The sequence below is a fragment of the Tupaia chinensis genome, unplaced genomic scaffold (assembly GCF_000334495.1).
Source record: "Tupaia chinensis unplaced genomic scaffold, TupChi_1.0 Scaffold139484_1, whole genome shotgun sequence".
Taxonomy (NCBI): Eukaryota; Metazoa; Chordata; class Mammalia; order Scandentia; family Tupaiidae; genus Tupaia; species Tupaia belangeri.
Window position 1 is genome coordinate 409971 of NW_006199369.1, and position 26445 is coordinate 436415.

At 47.3% G+C, this 26445-nt stretch overlaps 1 protein-coding gene across 2 annotated transcripts; it reads left to right on the plus strand.

Moving 5' to 3' along the window:
* Nucleotides 1–27: 27 nt before the first annotated feature.
* Nucleotides 28–22811, plus strand: UPP1 (uridine phosphorylase 1). Of its 2 annotated transcripts, XM_006161940.3 has the most exons (9): nucleotides 318–457; nucleotides 856–938; nucleotides 8923–8986; nucleotides 12859–12976; nucleotides 14923–15081; nucleotides 16690–16804; nucleotides 21038–21247; nucleotides 21514–21660; nucleotides 22608–22811. In XM_006161940.3, exons 1-9 carry the CDS (start codon nucleotides 339–341, stop codon nucleotides 22745–22747), a joined length of 1155 nt encoding a protein of 384 aa, XP_006162002.1. In that variant the 5' UTR covers nucleotides 318–338; the 3' UTR covers nucleotides 22748–22811. The 2 variants fall into 2 exon arrangements, with proteins under 2 accessions (XP_027621509.1, XP_006162002.1); XM_027765708.1 differs by lacking the exons at nucleotides 318–457; nucleotides 856–938 and adding an exon at nucleotides 28–294.
* Nucleotides 22812–26445: the final 3634 nt, after the last annotated feature.

A 26445-nucleotide genomic window follows, 5' to 3' on the forward strand; every position in this document is an offset into this window, starting at 1 on the left:
GCCCGGGCAGTTTAGCGGCCAGTTGCAGGGTCGTGCTGAGCGGGAGGCTGGCGGGGCTGCCCCAGCTGGGCTCAGCGGGGGACCTCAGCTGGGCGGGGCGCGCATTTTAGGAACTGAGAGTCACCTGTCCCGTCGTTACCTCTTCTCAGTGGTCCAGTGACCAGTCCCGCCCCATTGTCCGCGAGCTTCCCGCGAACTTCCCTTCTCTGGGCCCTTGCAGGGGTGTTTGTCGCCGCGTAGCTGCGCGGAGGTGGCGCAGCCGGCGTAGGGAGCCCGAGCCGGCAGCGGAAGGCGGTGAGTCCGCGGCTGGATTCTGCTTTCAGATCTCACTTCGCAGGATGGTCGCGCGTCCCCTGCCTTGGCAGTGCTTCCGTTCATCTATTGGTCAAGTGACTGACGCTTACGTCCACCCGGGCGGTCAGCTGCGAAGGCGGTGCAAGGAGGGCCTGGCAGGAGGGTGCGCGGCGCGATCGTGCGGGGAAGATGTGCGCGGGGCTGCCGAGGGTGCGCGCAGCGAGGGTGTGAGCTGGGCCCGGGGAGGCTGCACGCGGGGCCTGGAGCGTGGGCGCGGGGAGAAGGGTGCACAGGAGGGCTAGGAGAGTGTGCGGGGAAGAGGGTGTCCAGGGTGGAGGGTGCGCACTGAGCTGTGGGGGAGGGGCGCGCCGGAGGATGCGCTTCCAGGGTCCTGTCTCTGAACGCTGTGGGCACCCCAAAGGGGCAAGACTGTTTTGTTCCCCCCCGGCTTTTATGGCGAGAGGGAGTAAAGTTTCATTTTGTAGGCTGGTGCGAGAACCTTCAGAATTCAGATGGATCCAAGTATGCTTGGATCCAACACTTACCAAAATGTTACTGTAGACGATATCGGCGTGGAGTTGGCTGGCGGCTTCACAGAGAAACTTCGGGACACCTGTTACACGACACAAGAAGAATCTGCAGAGGTGCGCGCGTCCTCCGGCAGTTCTCTTACAGGCGCTCAGGTCCTAGGCCTGGCAGAGCCCAGAGAAGGGAGGGGCCGTCGGCAGCTCTCCTGTCCCTTTTCAGTCCAAACAGGGCACGGCGAGGTGACTCGAGGTCGTGGGTGACTCGGTTGCAGCCTCCGCAACCGGACCGGGAACGCCTGTCTCCTGAGCCACTGGGGAGGTGGGTCTGCACCAAGCCGCTGTCCCCTGAGGGCGAGTGTCAGAGAACACTGACTGAAATCCCGAGTAGGAAAAGACCGTTTTCGCCGTCCGAGTGTCTGCGCTGGGTGCTATGGCCTTACCCTTGTTTCCTTCCGTCCCGCCCGCCTGGCCTTTCCTGGGCTCCTTTCCCGCACTGCTGAGGTCTTCCAGTTGAAAGGACCATTGGTTCTCTTCATTCGCTGTAACCTTGGCTTTAGAAATCTTGGTGACTCCTTGAATAGAAAGAATGTCTTAATCTGGGTTTTCTAAATTCTCTGTGCATGCCATTGTCTGGTAGGCCTTTCAATTAGTGGCCTTCTGCTTTTGGCCAGCCCTCCCCCCACCTCTTTGCCATCTCTCTTCTTTCTCTCCCTTCTTCGGAGGCCAAGTTGACCACTGCTCCTCCGAATAAGCCAATTACTGAAGACTTCTTACATTCAGCCAGGCTCATTAGATACAAATTATATCCCGGGCATGATGAGCACTGATTTTTAAAGAATAATTATTTAATTTTTACTTTATTAATATTATTTTTAATTTGATCTGAGAGAGAGAGGGAAAATGAGGAAGCAAGCTGCCAGGTCTGGATCTTGAACCACAGTTGGCCCTGTGGAAGTCCGGTGCCTTTAAATACCATGCCACCTGCTAGCCCCAAGCACTGATGTTTTAATTAAAAAGGGTAAATATGGTAGATTAGTATTTCTTTGTATTGGCTTTTTGTCAAAGTGGACTTTTTTGTTGTCTTTACTGATCATAAAATTAATGCAAGCTTAAATTAGTGCAAGCTTATTTGAAAAAATACACCCTCCCCCCCAAAAAAAGCAAATGTATAACAGAAAGTGAAACTTCCAAGTCTTCCTATTCTCTAAAAATAAACATTAAATGTTTCCTCCTCCTCCATCTCTTCCTTTCCCTCCCACCCGCTTGCTTTTGGCATATGTTCACTCAAAAAGGTATTATGAATGTTTACACAATAAATGATTTACACAGCTAGCCTGCCTGATTGTAGATTAGTGGGTTAAAACTAAAAAAGACAAAATGTAAAAAAAGGGAAAGTGAGAAATCACACCCCAGGGGGATCCCACTATTTGGGATTTTGAAATCTCTTCTCGACTCTCCTCTTGGGATTTTAGGCAAGCACACACATGTATCCAGTGTGTTTTCAAGCTGCCAGGCCTAGAACTTGACTCTTGACATGGGCTGTGTGGGATCTAGTTGCCTAAATCACCATGCCACTGGGTTGGCCACCCCACCCCGTCAATTGTTTTGGTTAATACAGGGGATTTGGCAACAAGGTTGGGCAGCCCCAGTTGATCACAGCAAAGGCATGGGGACTCAGGATCACAATTCTTCTGGGGGCAAAACTTGCTGGCAACACCCTCACGTTGGATAAAGAATAATGGAGACCCTAGGGAGGTGAGAAACTTGTCTTCAAGATCCAGGAACTGTTCTTCCCTTGGTGTGAAGTTTGAGAGTATCATGGAGCTATGTTAGAAGAAACATTACCCCAGATCAGCTCTGGTCTGCTGTCTTCCTCAGGCACCAGGGTCAAAGTTAGGGCTGAGAAATTGCCTGGGGCTTTTGAAAAGCAGTCAGCTCTCCATGAAAGCTCACCCTTATCTCAGTTCAAAGGGCATGGATTTTATCGCCACCCCTTCTCAAATGACCCAATGGGGCTCTATTTTAAAATCTATGCTGTGATGCCAGGTCTCTGCCTGGCCTTTCTTTTAGTCTTGGGCTTCCCCCCTTTTTTTTTTTTTTTTTTTTTTTGGCCCGTGCACTCACAGGAGAGAGACAGAGAGAGGGAAGGTGAAAAATCCTCCCCAGAGAGTGGTCATGCCACAATACCTTCTATTCCATTCTCTTCTCAGGATTTTGGGCACACATGTACTCACACCAGCATGTTTTTTAAGTTGCTGGGTCCAGGATTCGAACTGTGGAGTTGGCCATCTAAGATCTAGCACTTTCACTGTCATGCCATGCTGGCCTCTGGGCCTCTTTCCCAGTCCGGTTCCTGTGCAGAATCATCAAAAACCCACTGCTTTATCCTAGGTGTATATGGGTTGCACCAATTCTTCTTGGCTCCCTCCTCAGGGCTGAAGTAAATGAAACTTCAGGGTCTGTTGGCATTTCCTTGGTTCCCCGTAAGCTGCCCATGTTGGAGTTAACTCCTGGCTTGCTGGGTGTGTTACACACACTGAACTCCAGCTTCTCTGTGCCCTGGCTCTTTCTGTTTCTCTCCAGATCATACATAGCGTAGGAGATGCTTTTACACCAGGTGGACACTAACCTCTGCAGGCACAGGGTGAAGTTCTGGAGGGCAGCCTGCTGATCCCTTATGTATGTCACAGGGGATGTTGGACTCCTTAAATGACTGATGCATTTGATACTTAAAGCTTTCTGGTAATCTGCTGGCACTTACTGTCATACTTTCCTTCCTTTCTCCCTTCCCTCCTACCTTCCTTCTTTCCTTTCTTATTGCCAGAGAGCATGTGCACTTGTCAGAAAGAGGCAAGAGAGGGAAAAAGCACTCTCCAGTGGTGCATGGAGGGTTGCAATTCCTTCTCCTCTGTCTCCCCATCCTGGTGGAATTTGGGGCAGGCGTGCACATGCACCTGGTGTTTTTCAAGTCAATGGGACTGGAAATCAAACTGTGGCCAACCATGTGGGGTTCAGCTCTTGTGACTGCTAGGCTAAGGGGCCTGCCCACTTAATACCTTGTCTGTTTATGACATTAAAAAGAGAAAGGGTTTTGGCCCTGGTGAGCTAAGAAGCTCCTGTCCAGGCCAGCACTAGAACTCATCCTGCTGTTGAAGAAGTACCTACACCTCTTGGTGAGACCAAGAGCACCCACACCCATCCCGGATGGATAGTGGCTGCCCTGGGCTAATTCAGCAATGGCATTTGTCAAGTTGGCTTTTCTTAGTCAAATAGTAAACAGGAAGTGGAACAGTGGGGTCAGATTTGGGGTCATGGTGAGGCCGGAAGACCGTTCTGCTAAACTGAATATGTCTCATTAGGAAATAAACTCTAAATTGGGTAGAGGAAAAATATCCAGGTTGTACAATGATTGACCTTCAGCGAAACAATACAAAAAGCAGTCGTCAGAAATATTCCCTACTGTGCCGTAAGTAACCTCTCCTATCAAGGCGCGAAGTAAGTGGAGCAAAAGGCAGTGCCTGGCTGTCCTGTCTCCATGCCCTCAGCTTGCAGAGGCCAGGCCCTTTCCCAACCACGAGGAGGGGGCGGTGGGGCACTCCCAAAGAGGCATCCTCCTGTGATAGGAAAAGGCCACTAGAAGGCCTGTGTCTGGCCTTGCGGTCACTTATGACCTGGAATTGAGAGGACTGCAGTTCACACTGGGTCTCAGGACCACTTCTGCTTCCCCCTTTCTAGGCCAAACCCTAGTGGGCTGTACTTTTACCAACCTTGGGAGCTTGGGAAAACAATGCAATTTTAGTGACTGTTTCTACTTATTTATTTTTGTTATAGGGCACATACACTTGCTGGAGAGAAGACAGAAAAAGAGAGAGAGAAAGTGAAATCATCCTCAAGGATAATGGCCAGGCCACCACCCCTTTTCCTCCTCTTTACTCTCTGGGCATGCACGTGCACTCACCTGGCATGTTTTTCAAGCCTCCGGGTCTGGGACTTGCACTGCCCAGTTGGCTATGTAGGATACATCCTCTTTAACCACTCTGCCACCTGGCTGGCTCAGGCACTACTCTTTTTTTAACTTAAGGTTGGCTTTGAAGTTTAAATCTAGGCCCAATCTAATGGTACAATGGGTAGCAAACTGAACTGCAGAGCTGGAAGGACATGGCTGACTGTGGATTTGGATCCCCAGGGTTGGTCTGGAAACACACCATTTGTCTTCCCATTCCAAGATCCTGATGTGATGGAGGACCAGGGAAAGGGTATTACAAGGTGATGGGACCTTGTCTAGAGCGTCTGTCTCTCTCTCTCTCTTTTTCTTTGTGCATGCTAGCCCTCATTATCATAAATAAAATAGATAAACGAAAAATGTGGGGCCAACAGGTGGCATAGTGGTTAAGGCACTGGACTCCCACATGGCTGACTGTGGTTTGAATTCCAAACATGTCAGCTTGAAACTCACGCTAGGCTCATGCGGATGCATGCCCAAAATGCTGAGAGGATTGTGGGGAGAAGGGATTGCAGTGCGGCCATCCTCCTGGGGAGTGATTTCTCACTTTCTCTGTCTCTCTCCAGTGAGTGTATGTGCCCTATGGCAAAAACCTAAAATAAAATAAAAAAGAAAAGAAATGCAAACATAGCACTGTATCCCTAAATTGTTATTACTTCACATTTAATAAGGACAGCCTCCTCCACCCTGAGTGACCCTGGGAAAGGATGAGTCATGGCTCAGCTCTCACCCTGATTTCCACCCTGCTGGGCTCTGGCCAGTCTACTGAGAGGCTGGTTTCCTCCCAATCTCCTCCTCTGTCTTTGACTTTCTGTAGGTAGGTGAGGTGACCACGTGATTTTCATGCCAAAAAGAACAACTGTAAAGCAAAACTATAAGAAAAAAAGGAGTGTATTAATCTTAAGAAGCCAACGTCAAATAAGGTCCGATCCCTGGGACACACAGGCATGGCTCCCAGCTGCATGGCCAGATGGGAGTGGCAACATTTTTCTGACCTGGAAAAGGCTGGGGCTTTCACAACAGCAATGGGTACAATCCATGTAAGTTATTCTGAGAGGGTTTACACTGCACAGAGATAACGGGAGGGTCTCATGGAGATGGAGTAGGTGGGGGAGGGACCACATTGGGTGATAGTGCATTAGTGAAGCCGTCTGAAGCAGCTTACTGGCAGTGATGGTGTCTAGTCGCAGGATGCACAATCAGTCGAAGGGAGACCATGGACCTGGAATTAGCTGAGAAAGAACATCTATGGCAGTCACCCGTGTAGTTGACTGCTAAGCAGACGGTCAATGACTCCCTCTGATGGACCAGCAGTTAGCGTAATGGCTATGTCACTGGACTCTCATGTAGTCGACTGCGGTTCGAGTCCCAGACCCGGTGGCTTAAACTCACGCTGGGCACGTGTGCATACATGCCCAAGATCCCGAGAAGAGAAAGGAGGAGAAGGGATTGTGGTGTGGCCATCCCCCCTGGGGGGGTGATTTCTCGTTTTCTGTCTCTCTGTTTTTCCGGCGAGTGCACGCACCCTATAGCAGAAACCGGTCCAAACAAACAAACAAACAAACAAAAAAAAACACTGCAGGTTGCTTAGTATTTGTATCTCTTATAGCCCCTCTTTTTGGAATAAACTTTGTCTCACATGATTTATCCTCCAAGCCCAGATCCTTTTGGTAGTGAAACACATCTCTGAGAACCGTGCCAGGACTCCCTGGGCAAACCTGCCTGTGCGGCCACTCACAGGCAACTTCCCAATCAGAGTCTTGGCAGAAGTCTGCACCTTCTTTGCTGAAGTTGGTTAAAGAAAGTGTCTCTGAGTTCTGGGCTTCCAGTGGGGAGAAGTAACTCCTGGAAGCACACATCAAGAGGAGAGTGCCTACTGAGGTTTCAAGGGGAAGCCAGGAGTGAGGCAGGTCCAGGAACTGACCCAGGAAGGAGCTAGTGGTTGGCTGGGATTGGGCAACAGAACTGGTCTCTGCTGATCTGGCCTCAGTTTCTTTGGTTCAGAGGCAAGAGGCAACCGAGCCTAGGACCGAAAACCTTTAGCAGCAAGACCAACACACTCTCCTCGGTTTCCATTTCTGTGAAATAGGGGTTGGATTCTTTATGAGGAAATTTCCTGGAAGCAGATTTTGTGGTTCTAAGGGATGCTCTCAGCTGCTGTCATGGGAAAGGTGGCCTCTACCCTACCCTGCCAGCTCCCTGAGGATGCCACCTCCTCCAAGGTCTCCCCACTCCAAAAGGAAAAAGCAGCATGGAGTGTGGCGGCAGGGGGAGTACTCAGGGCACTCATACAGGATTGTGCCTGCCCAGTGAAACTGGCCCTGGGGATTGTGACTTTCTGTATGACTCCTGATGCAATTCTGTCTGGAGAACTGAGAGCTCCAAAAAGAGGCTGGGGCTGGCCAGAATACATAGCCCTCCATTTGGCCACAAGGCTGGGAGAAGTAGAGCCCCGGGGAGGGAAGCCAAGGTGCAGGGCATGGCCATGGCGAAGGTGCTTGAGTAGTGTGTGTCCTGGAAGCCAGACTTCTGCAGAAACTGGCTATCTGCAGGTCATTTAGTGGATGCTATAGAAGGTCTCAAGTCATGACTGATTTGGAGCCCTTCTGTAAGTGATGCAGGAACCACCTGCCTCCTACCACTGGCTCCTACCTCCTTCATCAGTGTCAATGTGCAGGTGGGGAGCGCTGCTCTAGTGCCTCTGCTGGAGTATACACAGCCACCCCCTGCACTGTGCTTGACTTTTGTCTTTTGCAGGGTGCAGAGTGAAGTGTGGCACTGCTTTTAAAACTTTTTTTTTTTCTTAGCTCCCTTTCACTGGCTTGCAGTAGGCTGACATTTCCAAAGGCATCTTGAAAAGTATTATTATTTTTTTAATGTACTGGAGGGTGCACGTGCTCACCAGAAAGAGACAAAGCGAGAAGCAGAGGGAAAGGGAGAAAGCACCTCCCAGTGAGACATGGTCACGCTGCAGAACCTTCTCCATTTCTCCATGCTGTTGGAATTTCAGACACACACATGTGCCCGCTGTGTTTCTCAAGCTGCTGAGGCCGAGATTTGAACCACATCGGATCTAGCTCTCTTAACCACTTCACTCTGGAGCTGGCCCCTAAAGGGGTATTTGTCAGTTCTATAGGAGAACAAAAAAGAAGGATGAAGACAGAAAAAGCAGCAATTACAGGAACATTTTTGCTCCAGACCCAATTAATCTCTAATATTCTCTGGTCTTCAGAATTTACTGAAAATGGTCAGTGTATTATGGTAATAGCAGTTACAAATCTCATTCTCCAATAGAGACCTTTGGGGCTTTAGCTTGGTGAGATGAGGTAGAAATATGAGAAGCACAGAGACAGCACCTGCAGACTTCTGTTGACCAGCTTTATGACCTGGAGGACCTGGAAACCACATTGTCTCTGTCATCTTTGAAGGGAATCTAGCCCTGCAGCTGGCTGGGGAGCTGGGGCCTAGCAGGCACAGACCTCTCAGGAATGGGTTTTAAAAATGAACTGAGTTCAAAACATGAGCCTCTCCCTCGCCCTTCAGAATCTTGGCAAATCTGCCCTTCTCCACGCAGAGAAGTGGTCTCAAGGGCTTTCTGACCATGAGTGCTGTAGAGCCCTGCTGCTGTGTCCTTGTGTCTGTTTGCCTTCACTGGACTTCCCTGTAGCCACAGAGTGTGGTCTGGACTCACCTCCCTCATTTCTCCCAGACTGTGCCAGAGCTGATGCCTGTGGCGTCTCTTTGAGCTGATCCCGCCTACTGCCTCAGTTGCCCTTGAAACTGAGAAGAGGGCAGTTAAGATCTAGGAGCACGAGGCAGAGGCATGGTCCATTGGGTGCTGCAGTCCCGAGTATTTTGGGGCTGGGAAAGGAGACATGGGGAAGTGTGGAGTGCCCACCATTTGGGTTTTGGGCACCTATTTGCTGCCTCCTCTATTAGTCACCTTCTAAACACGCACACACCACCCTCATCCACAGAGGGTATGTGCTTGTGAGTATGTAGGAGTTCCCTTGTGTTGCACTAACTTCCCACGTTACTGGGCTGTGTTGACTTTGGCTCTGTGGGGTGGATTCATGCCCGTCTGCTGTTTCTCCTTAGGATCCTGCCACAGTGGAAGGATGGCGGCTGCTGGAGCTGAGTCAGAGGAGCTTGAAAATCACAGGTGAGTCTGGGCCTGGCACCAGGCCGGGTGAGGCTGGGCTGGACTTGTTGACTATATGAACACTTTTGATTCTTGTGACTGAGACCGAAGCTGAGCAGGCCTCACAGCTGGGTATGCTCATAAGGAAGATGGTCAGGCCCTCCAGCCCTCAGAAGGCATGAAGTGGAAAAATCCAGTCTGCGTCTGGCAGGCTTGCTTCCATACGCGGCCACTTTTCTTAACCCAAAGCCCCTGCTTATCCCCCTGCCTGTCTCGATTCTGAGTCTTAGATGTTCTCCTCTGCAGTTTCCCCCATTCCAGCGTCTGCTTCTCATGAGCCCTCATTATGTTTGGGGGCTGCCAGCAAAGCAAGAATTTCTTGCCTTCATCCTGATTCCTACAGGGACTTTAAATCCACCGATTTCCTAATTTCCCCACCATACTGTTACCCGTCACCTCTGCTGGGGTTACCTGGGTGGCATCTGTCCAGAACACCACCCCGAGCTGCGAAGAACCCTCATTTGAGGCCCTCTGTCTCCTTTGTTCCTCTGTTGCCTCTCAGAGACCCCTAAAGTCTCTTAGTGACAGTCACGTCCAGGAATACCTTATGGATAATTCCTCTTTTTCCTTCTTGCCCCTGGGGGTTCTGATGTCCACTTTCACACTTCCGGTTGCATTGTAGATGCTACCTGCAGAGATGACCTTTTTAAAATATTTTTGCTATAGGGTTTGTGTGCTTGCAAGAGAGAGAGAGGGAGGGAAATTGAGAAAGCATTCCCCTGGGGGGATGGCCATGCTATGATTCCTTCTCCATTCTCCTCTCAGGATTGTGGGTGTGTATGCAGATGTGCCCAGCATGATTTTCAAACGGCTGGGCCTGGGACTTGAACTGTGTAGTCAGCCCTATGCAATTAAATTACCGTAACCACCAGGCCACTGGCTGGCACAGAGATGACTTCTTAATGGAAATAATGGTGTCCTTGGTACATATTACTTATTTGTTATTTTAAAAAGAACTTTGCTGGGACCAGTAGATGGCTCAATGTTATGTTGCTGGACTCCCACGTAGTCACCATAGTTTGAGTCCTGGACCTGGCAGCTTAAAACTCATGCCAGGCACGTGTGCATACATACCCCAAATCCCGAGAGGAGACAAGAAGAAGGGATTGCGGCATAGCATGACTACCTCTGGCGGGTGATTTCTTATTGTCTCTGTGAGTGCGTGCATTCTATAGCAAAGACCTCTAAAACAAAAGTTTGCTTATTTACTTATTCTGAGAGAATAAGAGCATGAGACAGGCACCCTTAACAAGGTCCCGTGCTATAACCTCCCTACCGACCTTTCCAGCTGTTCTCTCTCCCACAGTACCCACTTGCCCCAGCATCCCTTCCCTCCCGTTCTCCTCTTGTCCTCATGAGAACCTGCTTATTTCACTGTTGGTAGTGATTTTCACTTTCTTGCTGATAAACTCCTGGAACTGGAAGCTATTTTTCGTTCCCTTTCTTCTTTTTTAATTAATTACTTATTTAATTGTGTTTATTCATTTATTCATTTTTTAAAATATAACCAGATAGAGAAAGAGAGGGAAAGTGAGAAAGCAAGTCACCAGGTCTGGGACTCGAACTGTGGTCGACCATTTGGGAATGTCCAGCACCTTAACCACCATGCCACCTGCTGTTCCTGTACTATCATTCCTTTTCAACTCACGCACTTCTTATACATAGTAGGTGCTCCATGAATAGTTGCTAAATCAATAAAGTGAAAGAATAAAACAAGATAAAGTGGTTATGTATAGACTAGAGAAATATTTTTTCCAAGTAATATGTCTCTGACTTATTATTTAAAAATTAAAAAAAAATAAGTTGGAGGGCTGGCCTTGTAACCTAGTAATTAAGAGAACAGGAGCCCATATGAGCAACCACGGCTGGGTTGAAAAACATGCATCCTTTTTCTCTCTCACTCTCTGTCTCTGGTGAGCACGTGTGGCCTCTGGCAATTTAAAAAAAAGCATGTTCCAATTCATATGGTGTGTGTCAAATTTATAGAAATATTTACTTGTGGTTTTATGGTTATACACTATTTCCTTCTCCTCCTGGCGTCTGGGAGAAAAGAAAGGTTTTCTATTTTGAAATATGTGACTGAGTTTTCTTAATCACGTCCTGTTTTGTCACTGTGAGGCATTGCCCGTCAGTCCTTCTCTTTGTACTCTCTGCTCCTAATATCTTGAAGGGCAGTGGAAATTATGGTTGCATTGAAATCTTTGTCATCAAAGGATCGTCACACACTGTGACTGTTAGGATTGTCAGAATTGCATTGGCCAAGAGAGGAAAAGGCCCTCTGGGAGAGTTTAGGGACAGTCCTCATTACACATACTTCCACATTTGGTCCCTTGAAAAATGGCCTCTCCTTGCTCCCCAAGAGTAAAATTAACCCTGAATCTGGAAAGCAACATAGCCTAACAGGAAGATGTGGGTTTAGAGGCAGACAGGTGTGCTGTGTGCCTTCAGCAGGTTACTTGCTCTTCCTGAGCAAAATTTCCTGCATCTTTGCCTGGGTTGCAACCTGCGTGGGCCCTGCTTGCAATTGATCACTGCTGGCATTTATTTATCAGCTCCTGCGCCTCTGAAATCTCCTAACACTTGCCCATAAACAGTCAGCCAGTAAGACACTCCCTTTGTAGAAAGCTCCATCATGCTCTTTAACCGTTTTTTTTTTTTTTTTTTTTTTTGTAGTAGACTCTTGAAACTATTCAGGTGTGAGTTAATCTGGACAGCACTGGATGGGGGATGGACAGGAAGAGAAATCAGAGAAACATGAAAGGAAGCAGTTGGGTGTCGGCAGAGGGAGAGGCTGGGCCCTTGGTGGCTGGGGCTTGGATGTCAATGCTAACTGCCAGAAAGAAATGAAATCAGAAAAGTTATAGATAAAATAGGTAAAACAGGGAAGGGCCACTAGTGGCTATTTTGCACATCTGCCATGTGCTGCCTTATTTTTCTAAGGTGAACATACTACTTTAAAAATGAAGTCCAACTATGTATTGAATGAACTTCATTTGAATAGCAACTGGCTCTTTTTTTTTTTTTTTTATTTACTATAAGGAATATGTGCTCACCAGAGTGATACACAGAGAGAAAAAAAGAGAGGGAAAGTGAGAAATCACCTCCCCCCCTCCCCAGGGGGGGAATGGCCATGTCCCAATCTCTTCTTCTCCATTTTCCACTCAGGATTTTGGGCATGCATGCACATGTGCCTGGCATGCTTTTCAAGCCACTGAGTCTTGGACTTGAACTGAATAATCAGCTATGTAGAGTCCAACTGCTTTAACCTCCATGCTACCTACTGGCCCTGGCTCTACTTTTTTTAAAAAATATTTTTCTTTATTTATGATGGAGGACATGTGTGCACATGTGAGAATGAGAGAGAGAAAAAGAGTGCATCCTCCACAGGATCTGGTTACTCTGTGATCCCCTTCCTCCATCCTTCCTTCAGTCTGTCTCATCTTAGGCACTTGTGTGTGTGCCCAGCGTGTCTCAGGCTGACCAGGCCAGCATATGAACTACAGTTGCCATATGGAATCTGGCTTCCCATGAGTAGTACATTATTGTTGTGCCACAGAGTCAGTCCCTCGCTCTTCTTTTTGTATGGGAGGATTTAACATTTTGATATCTGTATTTTTGTATGTTTTTCTGAATTCTTTTGAATTGCCTTGGACAGGGACTCTGGGAGCAAAGAGGAGCTAAGAGGAGAAGGAAGAATAGAGGGAGAGGAAGTGTTGGGGTTGTCTGGCAGCTCTGCACCATGTGTCTCACACCTTTCACTGACATAGGACACTGGGTTGATGTTGCCACCATGATGCCACTGTTCCCTAACCCACTTTTTTGTTTCCTAACAGTGACTGCCTTGTCCGGCTTTCAAATCCACATGTTGCAACAATGAAAGAAGATGTTCTCTATCATTTCAGTCTAAGCACTGAGACACACGATTTCCCAGCTATGTTTGGAGATGTGAAGGTAAAAAGCCAGGGTTTAAACATTTTTTTTGTTTTAAATTTTTTTATTTCATGAGAGCAAATGAGAGAGGAAGAGGCAGTGACTCCTTGGCAGGGTCACGCCACACTGATCCTCCCTCAGCCCTCTAGCCAGCCTGGATCATGGGCACACTCTGGGTGCATCCTGCATGCTTAGTTTGACCCTGGTCCTGAACCAAGGTCCTCCCATGTGGTTCTAGCAGCACCCAATGCTACTACGTGGCATGAGAACAGAACAAGAGAACTGCATCCCATCAGTCATTGTGTTCCTTGCTAGTACATGCTTGAGTGTTTGGATAATGATCCAGATTGCTTGGGACCAGAAGTGTTCTGGATTCTTGATTTTTTTTAAGACTTTGCAATAATTGCATATACATAGTGAGGTACCTTGGATGGAACCCAAGTCTAAATGCAAAATTCTTCTGTCTTATACACAGCCTGGAGATAATTTTTAACAGTATTTTTGTATTGCAACATTTTGCTTATGATCTGTCACATGAGGTTAGGTTGTAATTTTCCACGTGTGGCATCCTATCAACACTCAAAAGTTGTGAACTTTGAAGCGTTTCAGATTTTGGTTTTTCAAATCAGGGATGCTCAACCTGTGTTGGCTTCAAATTGTGGGTCAACTTTTCATGCACTCTCAATTGATTTCCTTCCATTCATCCCTTTGAAGATGATAGTGATTTTTATTCCAGATTGTAGAAATTTCTTTTACAGGTGAAGAAAATAATAATTCATTTATTTTGTCTTCAAATGTATTAAAACTGGTTTGTTTACTTTTTATTTATTTATTTTTTTGAGAGGTTTTTACTATAGGGCGCGTGCACTCACCAGACAGACAGAGACAGAGAGATAGAGTGAGAAATCACCCCGGTGATTTCTCCTCTCGGGATCTTGGGCACGCATGCACGCACATGCGCCCGGCGAGAGTTTAAGCCACCGGGTCCAGGACTCGAACCGTGGTTGACTACATGGGGGTCCAGCGACATAGCCATTATGCCAACTGCTGGTCCCTTTACTTTTTTTTTTCTTTTTAATTGTCAGAGGTTGCATGTGCTTGCCAGAGAGACATAGAAGAAAGACACAGAAAGCACCCCCCTCCTCAATGGGACCTGGTCATACTTCAGTCCCGTCTTCATTTCTCTATCCTGTTGGGAGTTTAGGCATGCACTCACATGCGCCTAACATATTTTTTTAAGCGGCCAGGGCTGGGATTCAAACAGTGGTTGGCCATGTGGGATCAGGCCCTCTTAACCACTATGTATAGGGACCAGCACAACTTTTTTTTTAACTTTTTATTTTATTTTTTTTTTGTTTGTTTGTTTTGCAAAACAAAACATTTTCTTACATGGTTCTTTCCAAATTTTTTCTCTGAAAGAGACTCTCCCTTAATAGCTGCAGCTTCCCAGTCCCAAGTTGATCCAGCTCTTGCCATCATTGGCCCTTTGTCACTTACTGTTCAGGTGTGGGTAGTGATTAGAAGCTCATTACAGATGGATTGTGTTCCTGGTTACACAGAGAGGAGGTGGAGAGACAGGGAACAGCTCCCACCATCTTATCCTAAAACCAGGCTCTCCCAAGACCCTGAGCTCCTACGACATGGAGGAGGGAGGCTGAGCACATTCCAGAGTCCTCTGGAATTCCCTTTTCAGAGTGAGCAAGAGTCTGGATTCCTCCATTTGTGGAGTGGGCTGCCTGGTGCTGAGGGACGCCTACACTGAGTCATTAGCAGTATTCAGTGACAGTGCTTCTGAAGCTCACCAGGGGAGCTCATTAGTGCAGATTTCTGGGCCTCTCAGATCCAGCTGGTCTGGCTGGGATTGAGGGATTTGTCTTTCTAGCAGTTTCCCAGGTGATGCTGATGTGGCTGGTCTGAAGACCTTGCTGCAACAGTATACTTATGGGAACTCTGTCTTCTGGCTGCAGTTTGTATGTGTTGGTGGAAGCCCCTCGCGAATGAATGCCTTCATCAGGTACGTGGCAGCAGAGCTGGGCCTTGACCGCCCAGGCCAAGACTATCCCAACATCTGTGCGGGGACTGATCGCTACGCCATGTATAAAGCTGGGCCGGTGCTATCTGTCAGTGTGAGTACATGTGCCCTGCCCCTCTGCCAACACAGACAGCTGGTCCCCAACCCTTGTTAACTGCAAAATGCTGGAAGTAAGGTGTGCCCACAGCTAGGACCCAGAGTAAGGGGGACTGAGGCACTTGCCCTCAAGGCTTGGTCTGCAGGAGAGACTATACAATGCAGATACACAAGGCAGTCTGCATGGTGTAAGGGCAGCAGATGCAGGGAATGCATGTCTGGAATGTGTGAGAGACACAGGAGGTAGTACCAGGCTTGGAGCATGCCTATAAGGAGAGGCACACACAAGTGTCCAGCCTCTAATCTTTTCTGTCATACCACTGTGAGTGAGTGAGTGAGTGACACTTGGTAACAAATTTTGATTTAACGATAGACACACAAAACTCCAGTATTCTATCAAACAAGCCATCTTGTTTTCCAGTTTTGACCTCCTTGTGGGCAGCATTGTAAATGAAGACCTCAGGGAAAGAATACCCCTCCAGTCGAGACTGCCTCTCTGGTCAGCTGAGACCTCGAACAATATCAACCTTCTCAAGCAACAGTCCCCAACCTTTTTGGTACCAGGGACTGATTTTGAGGAAGACAATTCTAGGAATGGGTGTGGGAGGGTCAGGTGGGAATGAGTTATGAGTGTACAAGCCAGATCTCACATGTATAGTTCACAATAGGATTTATAGTTATATGAGAATCCAATGTCACCACTGACCTGCTAGGCAGAGCTCAGTGGTAATGCCAGCAATAGGGAGTGGCTGTAAGTACAGATGAAGCTTCACTTGCTCTCCTGCTGCTCACCTCCTGCTATGTGGTCTGGCTCCTACCAGGCCATAGACCATTACCGGTACATGGCCTGGGGCTTGGAGACCCCTGCTCTAGAACACATCAGGGAACCAAGACACTGTTCATGAGAGAACATGAGGATGAACTTTCTGCGTAGAAGGTGCCCTGACAGATTCTACAAGGAGCATAACAGGGGCTGGGCCACTGGAATAGCATGAAGATGATGGGGGAGTCCTGTAAGTTGTGATGCTCTGAGGGCCTTTAAGGTAGGGCAGGAAGATGGGGTGTACAGAGACCCCCAAAGGAGGCAAAGGGCCCTTAAAGTAGGGCAGGAAGATGGGGTGTACAGAGACCCCCCACAGGCAGAAGGACAGACTCAGCAAGCTGGCTGGTGTCCAGTGTGCAGAGGGACTGGACAGTTATTTAGGTTGGCTGTAGCAGAAAGTGTAGGGAGAAAAGTGAAGAGAAAAAACTCTAACCTGTGTGTTTAGGGTGGGAAAGAGGAGCGGGCATTTATGCAGGCCTTCAGATGATGGAAGGTGCTGTTGTTACCTAGCAATGGTGGGCCGTCACCTCCCTGTTGAGCGTCGGGTTCCTCAGGGCTACCTATTAGACAAGTGGTATGGCTCAAATGGGGTCACATACATGACAGCTGCTTGTGCACTTTGACATTGCTCAAAGTGTGAGTAGCTTCTAGGTTTAAATGTTGTGGTTCATCCTCTGTTAACACCAGGATAAATATAAGATTGAAGCGCACCACAGGAAAAGTCAGTGAGAATATTGCTCGGGTACAGGCTTGGTTTAACGTTGTCATTCTCCCTCGTTCCAGCATGGTATGGGCATCCCTTCCATTGCGATCATGTTACACGAGCTCATCAAGCTGTTGTACCACGCCAGGTGCTCTCATGTCACCATCATCCGCATCGGCACCTCTGGAGGGATCGGTAAGGTCTGAGTGTTGAATGGACAGTGGAGCCTCTTGGAGCAGCTCTGTCATGGTGTGGGGTTGGTGACAAAGAGTTCTTACCTTGGTTTTATTTAAGAAAAGCTTAAATAAAGAGGAGTCTTGCTTTTTTAAAATTTTAATCGAGTCTGTGGGGCCGGCAGGTAGCGTGGTAGTTAAGGGCGCTGGACTCCCCCATGGCCGACCGTAGTTTGAGTCCTGGACCTGGTGACTTGCTTTCCCACTTTCCCTCTTTCTCTCTTATTCTGTCCCTCTCTGGTCAAATGAAAAGAAATAAATAAAATAAATAAAGTTAAATAAAATAATTCGTTTTTTAAAAAAGCTCAACCTGTTTTCCCTCCTTGTGCTTTAGAAACCAGTAGCGGCAAGTCACAAGGCCCTACATCTGCAGGAACTCATCCTTTTGGGGTGCATGCTTTGTAGCCTCTCATTTATTTGATTCTCTTTTATTCCTTCGAATCTTCTTTTCTCTTTGCCTTTTTCTCTATTGCTCAATTCTCCTCCCTCTTCCTGAAAGCATTTGAGGCACCTTACGAGAAAACCTACAGGAAAATCAAAGGGAGATACAAGTGAAATATAAATCTAAGTGTTCTTAAATTAGCGGAAATGTTTCAGTCCTCAACATGACTAAGGAAAAAAAAAAGGATGAAGAAATGAGAAAGCAAAATGCTACAAAATTATTGAACTGTTAGCAAAAGTCTGTTAGGCAGGGCTGTTTTAAGTAAGTAGTCCTGCTCTCTGAGGTCCTAACTTGTCTTTCTGCTATGAACTGGGTTCTAGCAATTCTTGGTCTTGCAGAAGCACTTGGAACAAGTGGATGAAGCCTGCATTTGCATGATGTCATTGGTCAAACCTGTGTGTATTTGTTTCTGACCATCTAGGCCTGGAATCTCCTGGATTTACTGTCATTTCAGAATTTAGATTTTCTGACTATAATACAGCTTTAACTGCTATAGATACTGGATCTTTTGAGTATATATCTCATTTGTTGCTTTTCATTTTATGGAGAGATTTCTATGTGAAGTCTGTGTTTCCATGATGAGTTCCAAGTTTAGAGAAGCCGTTTACGGGAAAACATACCCATGGCTATGAGCCATCTGTCTGCAGACTCAAGTCTCCAGTGTCACCAACTGGACAGTCACAGCCTATTATACTAGTGTCTGCCAGGAACTCTAGGAAGTCATTCTTGAGTCCCTTCTTCATAGAGTTTTTTTTTTTTTTCCTTTAAGGCTTTTGCTATAGGGTGCATCTGCTCACCTGTGAGGAGAGAGATGGAGAGAAAGAAAGTGGGAACTGACCCTTTAGGGGCGATGGCCACACTAAAATACTTTCTCTATTCTCCTCCTGTGACTTTGGGCACACACACACACATCTGTCCAGCGTGATTTTCAAGCTGCCAGATCCGGGACTTGAACTATGATCAGCCATGTGGGAGTCCAGTGTCTTAACCACTACCCCACCTGCGGACTCCCTTGTAAGGAATTTTTTTAAGAGAGACAGAGATGAACAGAGAGACAGAGATAAAGAAACAGAAAGCAATAAATCACCCCTTGGGGGCTGGTCACGCCGTAAATCCTTTTCCTCCAGTCTCCTCTCAGGATTTTGGGCATGCATGTACATGTGCCTGGTGTGAATTTTAAGCCACCAGGCCAGGGACTATGAATGATGATTGATTACATGGGAGTCCAGTGACATAACCATTATACCATCTGCTGGTCCTCCCCTTGCAAGGACTTTTAAAGTTGGTGATCAGAGAGAATTCCGGAGACAATAGTATAGATTTTGACACTTTCTAAGTCTTCCCATGAAATTGGACAGAACTACTAGAGACAATGGCCCTAAACCCCTACACAGCATCAGTAACAAAATGTGACGTGTCTTAGTCTGCTGTGTTGCTAACGTAAAGACCTGAGACTAGGTAATTTGTAAAGAACAGGCTTTTATTGAGTCATGATTTCCTGTCTGGAAAGTGCAAATTATGGGGCCAGCATCATGGCATGGCTAGTAGAAGCAGGAAAGAAGGCAGATATGTGAAAGAAAAAGAAAGGAAACAGATTTTCCCACTTTCTCTGTTCGCTCCAGCTATGTTCCTGGTTGGATGGTGCCCGCCCATTAGGCCTCTTAAAGGTCTGACCACCTCCAAAGCCATTACACTGGGGACTGAGCTTCCAGAACATGAACCTTTGGGGGACGAACCATGATCTAAAACAAACACAATCTTAAAATATGGATAGGGGAGGACCAATAGCCAGAAGATCTGGGAGGTACTGGCTGGTACCTGCTTGGAAGGAAGCTCAGGGCAACTGCAAAACTGAGGACAAATGCATCCCAAGACAGACAACAGGTACCCCTAAGAAAATGTAGGGGTCACATGGAGTGAGAACAGCCACTGTTACTTGAGGGGATTTGCACATTCCAACTGAAGATGACACTGAAGTCTGAAAGGGCTTGAGTATTCCAGGCACAAGGAGTTCACAAAAGCATTGGACAAACCCTGCCCCAGCTCCATCTCAAAGCTGGGGAAAACTTCTGGGAGAAGATTCTGAATTGACCAGAGCAGGGACAGCGATAGGAAAGTGGAAGTTCAAATAAATATGGATGCAGAAGCAGAACAGTCAGAAGGTTTAGCAGTTGGCTATATTTTTAAATGTTTCATGAAAGTAATTAATGTGAGAGTTCAAGAAAAATTTCTTAACTTCTTCCTTCCTGTATGTTTAGGAAAAGCAATTTTTCATTAAAATAAATATCAAGAGGGGCTAGCAGGTGGCATGGAGGTTAACGTGCTGGATCCTGTAAGGCTGGCTGTGTGGTTGGAGCCCCAGACCTGGTGACTTGAAAATCATATCAGGCCGGTGTGTGCATGTCCACAAATCTCAAAAGCAGAATGGAGAAGGAATTGCAATGTGGCCATCCCCCTGGGGGTGATTTCTCAATTTCTCTTGATGTGTGCATCTCTTTGGAGAGCACACATGCCCTATAGCAAAAACAACAACAACAACAACAAAGAGAATTATAAAGTATCAGGAAAGGATCATGATTGTTTTAGTCAGCTCAGGTCGCTTAATAATATGCTATAGATAGTGTGGCTCAAACAGCAGACGTGTATTTCTCACAGTTTTGGAGGCCGGAAGTCTAAGACCTCCACACCACCTGCTGAATCTGATGAGGGTTGGCTTTCTGGTTCATAGGCACCATCTTTTTTCTGTGTGCTCACATGGAGAAAGAGATCAGGCCCTCCACCATCAAATCTAACCACTCCTCACTTCCTATTGCCTCTGAAGGTTACAATTTCAACAGATGCATATGGAAGTGGAAGGAAACCCAAACGCTCTGTCTGTAACAATGGTCAAGTTATTGTGTGATGAAAGTATAAGGAGAGACTAATGTCCCCACAAGCCTGAAAATACTCTAGAAGGATGTGCCCAGAAAATAGATACAAGCTTTTAGTAATAGGTCGAACAGAAAAACCAAGCTGATTAATAGGTGACGACTGTTATTCTGAGTTTGGGGTGCATGAGGGTGCATTATACTAGTCTAGTCTAGTTTTGCTTGCTTAATTTCAAGTATTGGCTTGAAATGGTAAATGATGAAAAGGTAGAAAATGCAAATCAATTAAACACATCATCCGTGACCCGTATGGTGGCCATAGACACTGAAGACAGGACAACCAAGAGACACAAAACCAATTCATGAACGGTAGGGAGGTTCCTGGCAATTTCTATCTTTTTTCTTTTTTTCTTTAAATACTCAGAGTGCATGTGCACTTGCCAGAGACAGAAAGAAAGAGAGGGAAAATCCCCCTGCCCCCATGGCTCATAGTCATGTCACAATCCATTCTTCATTTCTCCTTCCTGTTGGGATTTTATACTTGAACGCACACGTGCCCAGTGTGTTTTCTAGCTGCCAGAGCCAGGATTCAAACCATGGTTGGCCATGTAGAATCCGGCTCCCTTAACCACTAAACTACAGGACTGACTTGCAATTGTAAGTTTCTTCTTTGGGCTTTATCTTCCACCTTTTCTACTGCACTTACGTTATTAGTTACCTTTATAGTCAGAGAAGAAAATTGTGATGGGGAAATAGATCATTGTGTCCTGTTTAGAACGATATTGATGCTTCAGGATCTTGACAGGTGATAGATCATTTTCTTTCTATTTTGGGCTTTGCTGTGTCCTCCCAGACCTGTGGCCCTGACATCAGCTGCTTTCTTCAGGTCTGGAGCCTGGCTCTGTGGTCATAACCCGGCAGGCAGTGGACGCCTGCTTCAAGCCGGAGTTTGAGCAGATTATCCTAGGGAAGCGGGTGGTTCGGAGCACAGACCTGGATGAGGGGCTGGTGCAGGAGCTGATGCAGTGCTCTGCGGACCTGAGCGAGTTTAGCACGGTGGTGGGCAACACCATGTGCACCTTGGACTTCTATGAAGGTGAGCTTCCGGGTGTGGGACAATGCCATGTACAGGGAGCTGGGTCCTCCCCTGAGCCTGACGCCCTTCCATGGATATGTTTTCCAAGCTGGTTTCCACATGCTGAGTTCTGCCAATGCAGCATCCTTGGGTTAGTTTAAATGGCCTGTCTGAGTGGGCCATGTGCTTTGAGGGCAGGAGGGCTGGTGGGGCTTGCCTGGGCTCATGTCCACACAGTAGGAGCTTTCTACCTGTGCATGGTTTTCATGTGTCTTTGTGTGCTGCAGGGCAAGGCCGCCTGGACGGCGCTCTCTGCTCCTACACGGAGAAGGACAAGCAGGTGTACCTGCGGGCCGCCTATGCTGCGGGCATCCGGAACATCGAGATGGAGTCCTCAGTGTTTGCCGCCATGTGCAGCGCCTGTGGCCTCCGAGGTAGGCGGGGCACCCCAGTAGTGGTTCTGCCCACCTAGCTCCCAGTTTCTGACTTTCAAAAAGGGAAAAATCTGAGACCAGTTAGCTTTAACAGTTTATTGGGGTATGAGACAGATTCTAGGACCGGGCAGCATTCCGGGTTGAAGTTGGTATAGAAAGCTCCACCCCATGTGCAGCTTATATTTACAGCCAAAGTAAAGGAAGTGACATACAAAGACAATCTGATTGGCTGCAGTTGGCATTTGCCTAATATGGTCATGTTTGAGCAGCTTTCAGCCTGTGATTATTGACTGAGGGCTGTGTTTAGGTGTCAGCTACTATGAGTGGCTGAGGCTCAGTTAAGTCCAAATTAATTGAATTTAATATGATAGGTAGCACCCTTGCTCTCCTGCACACAATGTTGTTTGATTTTTGCACATGAAAATGCAGGACTCTCCAAGACTGGAGGATGAGAGAAGTAGTCAAGAAAGATGATTAAAGAGATTGTCTCAGTTCAGGTCATGTTTTGCTACCAAATGAGATTGCCCTCAGTTCTACAAAGAAGTCACCTTTCACAGCTCTGTGTTGTACTGCCTGAGTTGTAGTTAATCCACCAAGTTTAGGTCTGCCTTCCAGAATTCCCTGCATCCTGTTGTCACAATGCACCTCTCAAGGTGGTGTGGGGCAGCCCTGTCACCCTTAACTGTTGTAGAAATTTCTTTTGGAAGCAAAGGCTGGGGGGGTGGGGGGATAAGAATATGGCAAGGCAGTGTTAAAAAGGAAGGGGCCTTCAGAGCGCTGACCAGCATCCTTCCCTCTTCGATCATCCACCCCTCTTGTTGGTCTGAACAGCAGCCCTGGTTTCCCAAGGGGCAGTAGAGGTTGCTACTCAGAGCTCACTGTTCCTTCTCCGTGAACTGCCTTAGGGACCCACACTTGCCCTAACCCATGGCCCTTGCTCTCTACAGCTGCCGTGGTGTGTGTCACCCTCCTGGACCGCCTACAAGGGGACCAGATCAGTAGCCCTCATGAGGTGCTGGCCGAGTACCAACAGAGGCCACAGCGGCTAGTGGGCTACTTCATCAAGAAGAGCTTGGGGAAGCCTTGAAGTTCCTGCGGAGCAACAAAGGCAGCTGCTGTGATAACTTGTCAATAAAATTATTGTCCCGTGTCCTCTTGCCTGACTTTGAACACACCTTCTCCAAGAATTGAGGGAGTTTGCATGTGTGCCAGTAATCTGGGGCTATCCAAGGCTGGGGTGGCTTGCGGTGCCAAGACCCTGTTGAGGATGCATGCCTGTTTCTGTTTCTCTCATTCATGGAAGAAATAAAACACATAAGGTCAGCAGATGGCATGGTGGTTAAAGCACTGCATCCCATACGACCAACTCTGCAAGTCAAATCCTGGATCCAGCAGTTTGCAAAACACACTGAGTACACATGCGTGGATGTCCCAAATCCCGAGAGAACAGAGAAAGGATTGTGGCATGGCCATCACCATTGCTTTCCCTCAAAGCAACAACAAATAGATAAACTTAAAAAAATAATTTTGGAAACCGAGTTGCATGTTAGAGGCAAGGGATCTTGGATTAACCACATCATTTTTTTTTTTTTTAAGTTTGATAAAGCATTTTCAACTCTATGAGCCTGATTTGGGACTTCTTCAAGAACATTCTGATGAGTGCTTGAACTATTTCTACAGGAATTTTTCAGACTTTCAAATTTGAATGCCGGTCAGATTTCATATAATTAAATAAGAAATCTGATAGTAGAGCCAGACAACTCATTTCCTGATGTATTTTTAAAATTCTACACACCGCTCGTCATGAAAGACTCCAAAACAAAAGCAACGGAGAGCAGGAGTTAGAGACATCAATGAATGCCCAAATGCATACGGACGTCATTCAGGCAAATTTCTGGAACCTTCTACGTCACTCTTCACACTGCTAGTACTAGGCAGGTCACGATCCTGTGGACAGAAAGACACCTGCGTGCAGACAGGTTGTCCCGTTAGGTCTGCCATGGTGCGTTGACCTTGGGTCAGCCTTAGCCTCCATTGACATGCCAACTCCAGGATCCTCTGGGGTTTGGTCATTGACACAAATCTGCAGTGGGGAGGGGAGTGTCAGTGTATCCTTTCCTCTGCCTCAGGTGAGCCTGGCAGCTGCTGCTCCTTAGGTGGGTCTTGTTCTCTCGGCCAGAGGAGGTTGAGTCTCCGGATGTCACTGGCTTCTGGGTTGCCTCATGTTCCTAGTTGACTTCTCATCTCCATGTCAGTGGGCTCTGGGGCACGCTTGCCATGCTCTGAGGCTCTGCTTAGTGGTCTGTTGTGTGACCGAAGGGTGCAGTAGTGTGCGAAGTGTGTGGATGCACGTGTGTGGCCTGCACACTAGAAAAACCCATTTGTGTCTGCTGATAATGCAGGGATGTGGGGGGATGGTGGTGTGACTGGGCCTAGCACCCACAGCGAGACACAAGTTCTTGTCTCATGCTCAGGAAGAATTAGAGAGGTGGACACAGAGGAGAAAGCAAGCAGAAAGTTTATTGAAGGTGGAAGGCAAAGCTCCCAAGAAGGAAGGGGTCCTGAAATGAGTTGTTGCTTGGACAAGCAGATGGTATAATTTTTACGCTGCTGGACTCCCACATGGTGGACCATGGTTCAAGTTCCAGACCTGGAGGCTTGAAACTCACACATGCCCAAAATCCTGAGAGGAAAATGGAGGAGAAGGGCTTGCATCGTAGCCATCCCTGCCGGGGGGTGATTTCTTGCTTTCTGTTTCTGTCTTTCTCTGTCTCTCTGACAACTGCACATGCACTATAGCAAAAACCTGTCAAAAAAAAAATAAAAAATAAAAAAAGAAAAAAAAGAAAAAGAAAAGAGGGTGCTAAGTGGTTTGGGTTCCAGGTTTATACCCAGCTGTGAGGAATCTGCGTGTGTTCTTGCAGTAGGGGGTCACGTGTTCTATAGGTTATGTTATACCTTAGGGTGGTCTCAGAGTCATGAGAACCTAAATGAATGGTGGCTAGTTGGAAACTGGTTTGTTTGGGGGCTGTCAATTTGGAAAAGGTCATTATCTCAGTTATCTTTAAGGGCCTGGTGATCCATATCTTGCAGTTCATCCCAGAGGCAGGGATGTCCCCACCCACGGAGTGCCTTGTCCCATTCTGGTCTCTGTGAGAGTGCTTTTATTTTATTATTTTTTAAATAGTTATTTTAAAAAAGAATTATTTTATTTAACTTTATTTTTAATTTGACCAGTGAGGGACAGAGTGAGCGAGCGAGTGAGAGAGAGAGAGAAATCAAGCCTCCAGGTCCAGGACTAGAACCATGGTTGACCATGTGGGAGTCCAGTGACCTTAACTACCACGCCACCTGCTGGCCTCTCTGTGATAGTGCTTTTACATTATCTGCTGTCCTCCAACCTTTGGTCTTTTTCTAACTAAGTCCCTTTGTAAAGAGCCATGAATTTTTTAAGAGAATAGTGGGAGGGGTAGGGGAAGAGGACAAAGCCCGTGATCCCAGCATGGGCCTGAAATGAGAGTGGCCAGTGTAGGGCAAGGGAGGAGATAGCCTTCGGTAGTGTCTTGAGGCAGTCAGGTGCCAGTTTTCAAGCAGAGGACATTGTGCTTACCCTCTCAGAACACCACCCAGCGTTTCTAGTGTGTCAGGCACATGTCCAAGGGCAAGGACGGTGGCGACTGGGAGAGGAGAGGAATTGTCAGCTCAGTGGCTCTTTCTGGTGTGTATGGAGGGCTGTAAAGAAGGTCTAACTCCTGCCTCACTGAGCTTCACCCAAACTGAGGGTCATTCACCATGTCCTGATGTTACAGTCTAATCAGAGAGAAATAAGAGGGCATCTAGCTGTAGCCACGTTTATTGGAGTTTTATTGATTACACCACTGGCATATGGGGAGACTCCTGTCACTCAGAATACCGCAGCCCCGAGTGGAAGGAGAGGGCTGTTTATATAGGCAAAAATCACAATCAATTCTGGGTTGATACGGTGATTACGATGGGAACTGTGGAGGGGGTGAAGAAGAAAGGGAGTTTGGTTCCCATTCAGAAGCAGTTTCAGGAAGCTGAGTTAAGCAGGTTAATTATCTCTTTTCTTTTTCTCTCTTTCCTTTTTTTTTTTTTTGAGAGGTTTTTGCTATAGGGTGCATGCACTCACCAGAAAGAGAGACAGAGAGACAGAAAGCGAGAGAAATCACCCTCAGGGGGGATGGCCATGCTGCAATCTCTTCTCCATTCTCCTCTCAGGATCTTGGGCACGCATGCACACCCGCCCAGTGTGAGTTTAAGCCACCAGGTCTGGGACTCGAACCGCGGTCAACTACATGGGAGGCCAGTGACATAGCCATTATGCTAACTGCTGGTCCCACAGGTTAATTATTTCTAAGGGCACCCTCCAGATCTTTGTTTAATGGTCCCCATGGCTCTGGGCTGGGGTCTGGTGATTAGTAGTTACATTGCTAAGGAACAGCTAAACCAAAAGGTTATGGGCTAGTTAGCAAAGACAGGAAGAATGTCACTCTATTAATCTATTTACTCCGGGAAAAATGGAGGAAGCAAGCATGACGTAAAGTTCAGAGATGGAGGTGTTTCTGCTTTACTGAGCCCGCACAGTCTCCTGGGTGCTAAAAGCAAGAGATACACTTCCCCAGACTAAACCCCCCTCCAGCCTTCCACTTACTGATGGCTATGTAGAGCGAGAAAGCCTCAGCACCCCTAGGTCATCCAGAAGGAAACAGAACCCTCGGGTTGCTGGCTGGGTTGTGGGTATCCACAGCTGGCCAGCTGTCCACT